Below are 12448 nucleotides of genomic sequence, written 5' to 3' on the forward strand. Positions count from 1 at the left end.
CCCCGATCCATTCCCCCCCCATCACACCCCCCTGCCCCAAAACATCTTATAACACTTTATAGTCTGGCTCTATCTTTCTCTTCATATGGAAGCAGCCACTATAATGATTTGTCTTTTGAATTCACACGGCCCCCTCCCCTTGGTCACTATCGCTATCACTATCACTACTAATATCACTACTAATGTTAACATCATTATTATTACAGTGATTTTTATTGTTACTATCGTTGCCACTTCCTTATTCTTCTTCTGCCTATTAGACACCATGGACACTAATACAATCCATATATATACACCCTCTCTCCCCTTACTTCTTCCATACCCTCCCTCCCTACTCTACATTTTCTATACACTTAGATTCCTACCCAGACACCTCTCCCCCTCACCCCTCACCCGCCACCCCCCCTTCCTCCCCCCGTTCTCATAACCCACACTAATCACTACTTTTCTTTATATCCCTCAATACACTCCTAATGGTCCCCCACTACCCTTGACCATATCCCACCCTTATCACAAAACATTATGACTCACACTCTTTAAATGGACTAACAGCATATTCCAGGGAGACTCAAGGAGATGGCAAATGGGACACCTGGTTAGTATTGACCACGACTGTTACTACAGTAGAATTGTATAACGAGGACATCATGGAGCAAATGGATCCTTGTTTTTTTTTTTTTTTTTCTCCCTCTTCTTTTATAAGTTGGTTTCATTGAATCGTTTACCATATCTCTGATTGTATATGCATTGTTATAAGAAAAAAGCCACAATTATGGCAAATGGCATAGCAATAGACAAGAGAGATATAAAATAACAATTGTACATGTATGATGCCTAGAAAAAACAGACATGTGTATTGATAATGACTCATAGAATGTAAAACTGTACTTGTTATCTTCCCTATGAGAAAACCTGATTGGAAACAGAAATGGCTTAGGCTAACAGACTGTTCACTATACTATGTAATATGATGCAATTAACAATAAAAAAATACAACACAAAAATAAAATGCCTGAAAATCATAAATTCGCTTGATGTATCTAAAAATATTAGCATTATAACAGTTCACATTTTATCATTTTGCATTCACTCTACCTCCAGGTAAACTAATGGGCAATAATCCCTGAAAGCAATCCTGGCAGCCTAGAAATGTAACCTTAACTTGCACATTTTGCTACATATTCAAAGCATAATTAAAGCCTAACTGAAAACTAAGCTTAGGTTAGAAATGTTTGAGTGCAAATTCCTGAAATTCCACGCACAAACTAGCTTTAAGAACACTTTGTTTATCATTTCATAGTCTTTGGAAAATAATCCTAATCTACACGAATACACAGAAGTAAAGAAATCAATTTTTACTGTCATGTGCCGTACCTCATAGGCATCGACGCTAATGGTATTTTTTACGCTTCGTATGTACCTTTGACGTAGATATGCAGTGATGCCTGTTCTGCCGAGCTGCTGTTACTGTATACACATGTGTACGTGCCAGTGTCCGCGGCTACTGCATTGCGAATCCTCACGCTGCTGTTTGTTGGTGTACCACTGACACGTCCCTTCCTCAATTTTTCCGAAGTAGCCCATGTCACGCTCTGGTTCCCAATACAGTAGAAAAACACCGGTTCCCCTTTGTGTACTGTAAATTCCTTCAAATTGGGGTGAATTATAGGGGTCCCCAGACCTGGAAAAGAAATGTGAAGCAGTTAGAAGCGACCATTCTCAGAATCTTGAGACAAAATACAAAGAGGCATAATCAATTATTGTGAGAAAGGTTGTGAGGGTGGAGGAAAACGTTAAGCATTGGCTCTTTGGATGAATCGCGAAGACTCGCTGTTCCCCTATTGGTAAGGAAATATGTTCTGAGTGTGGATCCAGGAATAGAGCTCATAATAGGTAAGAAATTTGACCCTATTGGTAACAGGAAAATCTCTAGATGCAGAGCTACAATTGAAAAACGTAAATTGGCTTTGCCTCTAAACAACAGATGGCTGTGGCAGTAGGGTTGACGGACAAGGGTTGCCTCAGGAGTTCTATATAAATTGATTGATATGTGAGTCATAACCATTCCTGTTCCTTTTATCTAAAGCGCCAGAGCTCTTGCCCTTTAACCCTACAGATCCACAGCCATTTCTTGTGTTATATAATCAGGGGCACTACCAATTTATGGGTATTATCCCTAGGGCCACACTCAGAATCTGTGTGCTGTGCCTGCAGCCACAGCCAATGCTTATCCTTTATCATTTGAGCTTCAGAGCCACAGCAAATTGTTGTCCTTTATATGTAGAGCCCCAGGCTATGCATACCATTTAATAAATCTTCTCTGACATTGTGGATAAGGGACCAGGATGGCTTGTGACTCACAGATAAATCATAAGGATTGATGCAGCTTTAAACTCAAAGCATAAGAGGATAATAATTGGCTCTGGCTGCAGACACAACAGTTACAAAATGGCTCTAGGGATAAGGCCTGCAATTTGTCTGTGGCTCTAGTTTAATGACTAGCTCTATGGATAAAGGGTTATCTCTAGTTTAGGAGATAAATGGCAAAAATCGATTGACTATGGGGATCTAGAAAAAACGCTGGCTAGGGCTCCCAGGAAAATCATTGCGATTGGCTCTGGCTCCTGGAATAAAACACAGTAATTGGCTTGGGCTCCTGCGATAACACCCAAGGGCTGAAAGTAGGTTAAAGGACAAGAACTGGGTGTAGGTCTGGCAAAAAAGATCAAGGATTAGATGTGGCCATAATAATAAAGGGTAGGCTCTGGCTGTGGTTCTAGAGATTATGCACAATGATGGGGTGTGGCTCTCAGGATAAAATACTGGGATTTGACAGAGAAGGGTTTTTGTTATACCCCTTTAAAGGAAGGACTCTTTGCAACTTCGCAGATGAAGCAAAATGATTTGTTGCAATCCTGGGACAAGAAAACGATTCACCAACTTCTCTGACATCACAGAGGATAGGCCCACTCCTCTCCCATGCCCTTATCCAATTTGACCGACACCTTACCCACCAACAAAGAACCGCTCCCACCAAAACCAACAGACACAACTGGAACATAATCTAAAAAACAAACTGGACCACAGAACTGCAAAACCACCATTCAAAGTACCAACAAAGCCTCTTCAGATTTATTGACAACTTCAATAACTGGATCACCTCCTGCACGGACACCCTGGCCCCACTCAAACACACCACCACCTCTGGACCCCAGAGCGCAAGCAAGCTGATACACTAGTGACTTGCACCTCACCAAACGCAACTGCAAACAGCTGGAGTGCCGCTGGAGTCACCTACAATACACAGACTGACAAATCAGTCCTCCAACACTACCACCTGCAACTCAGGGCCATCAATACTCAGCCCTGACTAAACAGATCAACAGCACCAATAACTCAAAGAAAATCTTCTCTGTCGTAAAGAGATTCACTTCTCATGCTACCAGCTCCATGACTTTCACCCCCTCAGAAATGTTCTGCTCCCAAGGTAAGCACAATTTTCAACAACTTCTCACACAATCAGACCTCTCCACTCTGGCAGCCCCCAATTGGACAATAAGAACACACCAGAAAATGCCCTGACCTGCTGGCCCACCATTACTCTCAAGAAAATCGCCAACACCATGATCTCTATCCACTCACGTCGTCACTCGACCACTGTCTGCATTTCACCTTCACCAAAGGACTCGACCTCTTCTGCACCGCCCTTACCTTGATCCTTAACGACTCTCACTACACGGACACATGGAAACATGCTACCATCCTGCTGCTACTGGAAAAGCCTGAATAGGATACGAACACACTAGCAAACTACAGATCCATCTCCCAGCAGCAACAGTCTTGGCAAAACTCATCAACACAGCACTGGTTGACCACCTTAACGCTACCGACTTCCTAGATCGAACCCATCAGAATTCAGAACAAGCCAGAGCACTGAGACTGCCCTTCTCGCTGCTACTGATGGCATCTGTCTCATCATGGACCAGGGCGACCCCACCACCCCCATCCTCCTCGACCTCTCTTACAACACCGTCTCCTGCCCAAGGCTCATCCAGCTCCTCCACAAGGCAGGAGGTAGCAGACTGTCTCTTCTTTGGATCAGTTCCTTCCTTACAGGCCACATACAGGCTTCCAGCCTGGATCCCTTCACTTCTGAACCCTCCAAAGTGATCTGTGGCATCCTCCAGGGCTATCAGCTACATGCACTACAATATCTACATGGCCTCGATCGCCTGCATCATCTGTACTTGTGGCCTCAGCATCATCTTGTACGCCAGCCACACACAGCTCATCCTCTCACTCTCAGTTGACAATCCCAACACCAAGGCAAAAGTATTCGACTGCTGGTCAGTTTATTGACTTCATTCAGAGTTGCCCTCTGAATGAAGTCGAACTGCCTAAAGCTCAGCACAGATAAGACGTAGGAGGTACTCTTCAGAATAGACACCTCACTCTGGTCCTGGGCCTCTTGGCTATGATGTTCAACTCAAATAAGACAGAGGTGGTACTCTTCAGACGAGACATCTCACTCTGATCCTTGGCCTGGTGGCTATCTGAACTAGGACTCAAAACACCTCCACCTCCCGACCTCCACCCAACACCTCAAATCAAGCTACGATCCAAGGGATTGTGATGGTTAGTCATATCTTGAAGTCCTGTCAGGTCAACTCAGTTGTCGTCTCCTGTCTTATTCTCAACACCTGTTGTATAATCAGCAAAGTTCTAATCACCAGGAAACTAGGCTGCAGAAATGCACCTTAAGTGTGAATCACCGCTCAACTCACCAAGAGGTTCCAGGTCATCCAGAATGCAGTGGTCAGATTTACACTTAATTTCCCACTCTAGAATGCAAAACCTAGGACTCATGTACCTGGACAGCTGCATCAGCTTTCACACACTTGCCAGACACCTTCCCTCCACCGGTCTTCTGCTTGCCTCAGTCCCTTGCACCTAAAAAGGCCGAGCTGCTAGCACAGTCCTATAATGCCAAAGGAAACTGAAAACCTAGCTCTTCCAATAGTCCCCAGATAGGACAATTTCCCCGTATACGTGCCAGGATACCCACTTGGGTGATTTGTGTGATCAACTAGTAAATTTAACCTAACCTAACCTAACCTAACCTACCCTAACCTAATCTAACCTGACCTAACCGTAACATAACATAACATAACATAACATAACATAACATAACATATAACAGCAGTCAGCCTAAAAAATAGACACCATTCCCTGGCATTGAAGGATCTCTACTATCACCTTAGGACAAATTAAAATTCCTGTACTTTGTATACAAATGTCTGTATGGACTTACTCTTTCCCCTTGTACTATATATGCATGTCCTCTGTGTGCCAAACTGGCACCCACTACACTCGGAAAATCTCCCACACAATGCACAAACCAACCAGTCCAATTATAATTTTAAGACCTCTCAAATACAATTCTAATCAGCTCTATTGTTCTGCAGAATGCAACTAATACCGACACATCAGTATTGTTATACTATGAGCTTTTTTGGACAGTGCTGATGTTACCGGAAGCTGATTTGAAAGACCTACTGAAACAGAAATAGGAGAAGTTACGTAGAGGTAAGGCAGAATCAATGATCATATGTTTAAAAGTTCGAGTCAGCAATTAAACAATGAGGATATAATTTAAATGTAAACCAAATGTAGGAGGCTTGCCTGGTTTGTAGTAGGTACCAGAGGTCCTTACACCTTATACCAGGTCCAGTTACCCCTTATTACTGAAATGTAGTCAGTGTCTAGAAGCCAGGCTGTCTAGGGGTAGCTGTAGCTGAGCAGCAAAGGCTGAACTAGAAGACATGCAAAGCTCTTGCAATACCACTGTAGTGAAAGGAAATACTGAGTGTTACAAAAATAAAGGTACTTTATTTTGGTGACACAAATGCCAAAAATACCTTAGAGACTATACTCCCTTCGGAAGTAAGTAATATACACTATATATACATAGTAACCAAAACCATGTTTGTAAACCGTCAGAAAACAGTGAAAATCACAATAGGTTGCAATGGGCCTAGGGGAAACACAAACCATACACTAAAATAGTGAAATGCGAATGTCGATTTCCCACCTAGGCAAGTGTAGTGTGTAGAAGGGCGCTGGGAGTGTAAGAAAACACCAAAGGTAAGTAATAGAACCCACCCCAGAGCCCAGGAAAACAGGAGTAAATCACAGTAAGTTTCCTGAAACACACAAGAAGTCGTGATAGAAGATTATGCAAGAACCAGAAGAGACTGCAAGACACCACTGATGGATTCCTGGACCTGAAGACCTGTGGAATAAGGGGACCAAGTCCAAGAAGCACTGAAGAGTCCAGGGAGGACAGGAGCCCCTGCTAACCCGAATGAAGGTGCAAAAGTGAAACTAGCGGTGAGAAGACAATATCGGTTATGCACCCAAGAAGACCGATGCGGGTTCCTGGTTGGTGCAGAAGATGTCCCACACAGATGGATGATTGCAGTCTCCTTTGCGTAGCTGGATTTCGCCAACAACCCTTGGCACACGCAAAACTCGTGGTTAGTGGAAAATGGCGCTGCCTGGGACCAGGAGGGACCTGGTGGCCTCTACCCAGAAGCGGAAGACAGAGGAGGCTTTCAGCAACTCAGAGAGCCCTCAGAAGATCAGGTAGCACACACAGGAGTCCCACAGCACAGGGACAAAGAAGTGCAAATGGAGGCCCAGGCAGCACGACACAATGGATCCCACGCCGCTGCAGAACTACTCAGGAAGCTGTGCGTTGCAGGATTGTGTGCTGGGGGCCTAGCTGTGCTGTGCACGAAGAACTCCATGGAAGGTCATGCACAAGCCTTGGCAACTGAAAATCAAGCGGTGCATGGGGGTATTGTCTTGCGAGGGAAGGCAAGCTCTTACCTCCACCAAAGTTGGACAGCTGGACCTTGGGACTGTCGGGGTCACTTTAGTCCAGCATCCGTGTTGCTGGATCCAAGTTTGTCATCAGGAGAGGGGACCAACCCCACTGGTCGTCGCTGCAGAGAGGTGCCTGCTCAAGCAGGGAAGTGACTTTGTCACTCCACAGGAGATTTTTTTGGTTTGTCTGCTGCAGGCTGAAGACAGGAAGTCCTTTGAGGACGCACAACCTGGAAATAGTTACAGTTGCTGGCAGGAGCTGAAGTTACAAGGTTGCAGAAGTCGTCTTTGCTTCTTTGTTGCATTTTGAAGAGTTCCTGGAGGGGTCAGCTGCGGTTTTGTCGTAGAAGATGAAGTAAAGGATGCAGAGGATTCCAGCTGGAGTCCTGCAATCCGAATCTGAAGAAATACCCAGAGGAGAGACCCTAAAAACCCCTGCAAGGGGGATTTGTCACCTAACCAGGTAAGCACCTATCAGGGGAGGGCTCTGACATTACCTGCTGGCACTGGCCACTCACATGCTCCCAGAGTTCCCTGCCCATCCTGAAAACAAGATGGCAGAACCCAGGGACCCTCTGGTAGAACTCTGAGCACCACCCCTGGGGTGCTGATGGACAGGGGGAGTGGTCACCCCCCATTTCTTTGTCCAGTTTCGCACCAGAGCAGGGACTGGGGGTCCCTGAACCGGTGTAGACTGGATTATGCAAGGAGGGCACCATCTGTGCCCTTCAAAGCATTTCCAGAGGCTCTGGGAGGCTACCCCTCCGGTGCCAGTAACACGTATTTCCAAAGGGAGAGGGTGTAACACCCCTATCCCAAAGGAAATCCTTTGTTCTGCCTTCCTGGGCTTGAGCTGCTCAAGCAACAGGAGGGTAGAAACCTGTCTGTGAGGTGGCAGCACCTGGAGCTGCGTGGAAAACCTCAGAAGGCAGGTATGGCAGTACTGGGGGTTCACTATGGAACCCCCAGAGTGCAGGGAATTGTGCCACCAATACTAGAATCAGTATTGGGTACAATTCCCAGTTGTAAGACACCTTACATGGCCACATTCAGAGTTATCATTGTGAAAATAGACATAGGTACTTACCTATGTCCACTGCACGCGTAAAATGGCATCTCCGCACTCAAGCAGACCAGGAAAATGGTGCTAGATGACGTGGGGCACCTCTGCTGGTGCGGGGATGTCCTCACACACAGGTACTTTGCACCCAATCTTCAGGGTTGGAAGGCCTGACATATAGGTGACTTATAAGTGACCTGGTGCAGTGTAAATGGCTGTGAAATGGTGCATGCACCATTACACACAGACTCCAATGGCAGTCCTGTAAAAGCCTTTGTATGGGTTCCCTATGCGTGACAAAAGTAATGCTGCAGCCCATAGGGATCCCCTGGAACCCCGATGCCCTGGGTACATAAGTATCATGTACTAGGGACTTATAAGGGGGGGCAGTATGCCAATTTGGGATGAACTATTGGGTTAACAGCATGTAGTGACAAATTTGAGAGAAGAGAGAGCATAAGCACTGGGGTCGTAGTAAGCAGGACTCCAGTGACAAAGTCAAGCATACTGACAAAAACAGTGAAACAGACTGACAAGCAGGCCAACAAACCATAAGCACTGGGTTCCTGGCTAGCAGTGACACAGTCAAAACACACTGACATTAGGCAGAAATTGGGGGTAACATGCCAAACAGAGGGTACTTTCCTACACCAAAGAATTTTCAAAGCAAGTTATTTTTCAGTATTATTCTGATTCTCAACGGATTTGTTTTAAGGCAGAGGTGTAAACAGAGATTGAAAGACAGGAGACTTGTACGCACAGTGTTCTGCCCACTAAATCTTTGTTTTCGCCAGGGAGGCAAGATTGTTTTTTGGGAGGGTTATCTTAGGTGTTAGATCGGCTTAAAAAGGTGTCATCATCATAGGGAGGTTTACGTGTGCTTGAGCACAGAGGACCTCATGCATATGGCATGAGAAATAAGGTATTTAATCAGGCCCATTGCTTTGTTGTGAACTAATGAAGACACATCAGTTAATTTACAGTTCAGCTGTATATGAGTCTTGATGTACAATCACTGTTCACAAAATATTGGTCGCAAATTGCAACCATTATTTTTGTGACTAGTGCTGAATTTTGCAAACCTACCTATGAACAAAAAGGTAGGTTAGTAAAATTATTGTTCAGAGTGGATCTCTATCAGACCTACCTCATGAGTATTAATGAGAAATGTCGCAAAGTGTGACTTATTGTGTTTGGATGCCATTAAATGACCATCATTACCTGACCTGACCTGTGATCAAATTTAAATAAAGTATTGTTTTAAAATGTAGCCTGTGTTTTTTTAAATGTTTTTAGAGTTTACTTGAGACTTGGCAGTGGTCCCCTAGACTACTACCTTCTCCTCACTAAACCTTTTTTCTAACTCACAAAGGAGAAGGGACCCCATGGATTACCACCCCATCTTGAGAGCCAGTACATTTTGAATTAAATAGTGATATTGATTGTGAGCATACCTGTTCACAATCACATTTTAGAAGTTGGTAATGCATCTGTTTTATGAACTGTAGAGTTTGTTACTGTAAAATGGTTGCACATCAGGGCCATGGTGTTTGTGCGTTATCCATATATTTGGCTTGCAGATTTCCAATGCTGCCTTTGCTGGACTCCTTTACAGAAATAACTATTGCTTGAACAAGGGCAGTCCTCTGCGACAGGTGAAGCAGGAGGATTGCTAGCAGGAGTTACAGGTGGCAGAAGTAATTTTGGGCGACGTTGTTATCCAGAAGGATCAGTTATGGCTTTGCAATCAGGATGACTCCCAGGTTTTGAGCACAAAGTGAAGGAAGGCCCATTGAAAGTGGCCGATTATATGAGGATAAGGTGAGGCCATTGCTGCTAAATATTGTCCCTTCAATTCTGCAGGCAGAACCTAGGTTAAAGGAATGCTATGCCACCCTGAATAGGGACTACGAATTCTATAAGTAAGTAAATTAAACAAAAAATCTGTTTGACTTGAAGCTGAGACCTTGCTGTTTTCAGAATATGGACCTTTGTGGAGTGGTAAGCCAAACCATTTCTGTCTTATATAAAACACTATGGGCCACATGTAGCAACATTCAGATTTGCGACCCGCAAATTGTGAGTCGCTAATCCGAATGTTGGATGGTGTCCCTGACACCATCTGCGATTCGCAAGGGGGTCGCAAATGCCCACCTCATGAATAATCATGAGGTGGGTTGCAATTTGCGACTCCCTTGCGAATGGTAGCCCTCATAGGGATGGTAGCCTGCTGCGGACAGCAGACCACCATGTCTGTGACTGCTTTTTCATAAAGCAGTTTTTTTTTTATAATGCAGCCCGTTTTCCTTAAAGGAAAACGAGATGCATTACAAAAATGAAAAATTAAACGTTTTCGTTTCATTTTTTCAGAGCAGGCAGTGGTCCGTAGGACCATTGCCTGCTGTGAAAAAATGTTTGCAGTGCCATTCACAACGGGAAAGGGGTCCCATGGGACACCTTCCCTTTTGCGAATGGGTTACCACCCATTTGAAATGGGTGCAAAATGCGATTGGTTTGCGAACGCGTTCGCAATCACAAACCAATCCTACATTGCACTGTGACTCGTAATTAGGAAGTGAACACCCCTTCCTAATTGCGACTCGCAAACCTGTTTTGCAATTCGGTAACCAGGTCACTGAATCGCAAAACGGGGTTCGTGCATTGCGATGTGCTTTTTGCACGTCGCAAACAGCGAAATTCGCTGTTTGCAACATGCAAAACGCTTGCTACATGCGGCCCCATATTCTTTACCAGTACTGAGAATCAAATGGAACTCTAGGAAAGCACCACCTGTCCACATGTCCACCAGTCTACTGTATCCCTCGTAAAGTGAGACACAAAATGAGATTTCTCAGTGCATCTTGTAGTTCTGGCATCTACAAGTGGTACTGCCAGTGGTGTAGCCACTGCTTACTGTGTGCATGCATGTTTTTCTCTTGAGATGATGATCAATGCATTGCATGCTCAGAAATAAGGATCTCTTTCTGCTTCGTTGACAAGACAGTTAACCACAACACGCTGGGACAGCACGAAGCTGGGGTTTATTTTTGCTTTCTTTGCAAAATACTCTGCCTGTGCTTAGGTTTAGGGAGATGCAGGAGGAACTGAGAGAGTAGAGAATGGAGTAGTAAGTAAAGATTTGGAGGGGAAGGTTTCACAATGACAGGAAACATATTGTCCCAAGCCTTGTCCACTGGTTCCTCCTCCCTTCTATCACTTCCACGACAAACCCAATAGCACTTCTCCTCTTTGTAACTCTTTCATACCATCTCCAGGCATAATGTGCTACCTGGTCCTTCTTTTTCTCAGCAGTAAATTACAATCAACCAACTTAAAGCAGTACTATTCCCTTAAGTGCTTGTAGTAAGCCCATTCTATTGAGTTTTCTTAATGGCTCGATACTGTAGGCTTACTAACTAGGAGGACTGATATGTGTAATTTTCGCTTCTGAGCTATATCACAAAGCTGCTTCTTTACTGGTGATAATGCTTTGGTCAGACCCGCGTTTCGTGAATGCGGGTCACTGTGTTCATGATTAGTTATTGAATTTGCTTAGCAAGTGGAATTCCATGTGTTTGTTGAAGAGAAATTTCGTATGTAACACACTCCCTGTGGCTAAGGCTGAGAACTGCACATTTCAGAAATCAGGGTATTTTTTGTATGCTGTATGTAACTTTGAGGGGTGTACGGAGGAACAAAAAGGTAATACCGATAAGGAAAGGGAAAATGAAATTATCTTGGCACTTTGTGTTTTGGGTTCACCTCTTTTTTTGGCTGAATTCGGTCATTTAATAGTATTTGAGAGAATAGTCCAGCAAGGGGAATGTAAGTGTATTTAGGTTTGAGGTAAAGTTGGCAGGAGATTGATGCAAAATATCTGATTGTGTCATAGGAGCATAGATTTTGCGATCTTAGTATTTTCTATGGTCAAAGGTAAGCAGATTGTTACTCCTCGTAAAGAGATGTGCCTTACACACTCCTTGCTCGCCAGCCGGTGTTGAGGCCATTCAGTGGCAGTGGATACACTTACACTGATGTTCAATAGGGCATCTTAACATGTTAATGCTCCCTGGAAAAGCCTAAAGTCCAGATCTTTCGTGATATCTCAACAGTGTATGAAACAGTGGACTATGAAAACGGCCTGATTGTCTCGTTCTTGGCACTATAAAAATTGGTGTTAGTATAGGGGTTGGTACTATAATTATAGAAGAGGTTCTTATTTTCATTACGGTACTGAAATTAAATTAGTTAACATAATAAGAATGACCAATGGCTGAGGCTAATGTTGGAACTAGGTTTGGGGTTAATATTAGAGTAAAAGATTCTCGCTCTTTTTTTGTTTTTAAAGACAATTAAATTCCGTTTAACTAAAATGTAAATGAATTTAAATAATGTAATTAAATATTACACATTGGTTACTGTAAGTTTAGAAACAGCGTTAGAAAGGGAATGCCACATTTTAATGAATTTACAATGATTTGCTTTTTGCTTGTTGACTGT

At 43.9% G+C, this 12448-nt stretch overlaps 1 protein-coding gene across 1 annotated transcript in view; it reads right to left on the reverse strand.

Moving 5' to 3' along the window:
* The window catches only part of CSF1R (colony stimulating factor 1 receptor), a 182122-nt gene that overhangs the window by 133163 nt on the left and 36511 nt on the right, over window positions 1-12448 (reverse strand). The window contains exon 2 of the mRNA XM_069199529.1: window positions 1421-1681. Within this exon, the coding sequence (XP_069055630.1) occupies window positions 1421-1681 (261 nt within the window). The remainder of the gene's footprint in view (window positions 1-1420; window positions 1682-12448) is intronic.

The sequence above is a fragment of the Pleurodeles waltl genome, chromosome 7, assembly GCF_031143425.1.
Source record: "Pleurodeles waltl isolate 20211129_DDA chromosome 7, aPleWal1.hap1.20221129, whole genome shotgun sequence".
Classification (NCBI taxonomy): Eukaryota; Metazoa; Chordata; class Amphibia; order Caudata; family Salamandridae; genus Pleurodeles; species Pleurodeles waltl.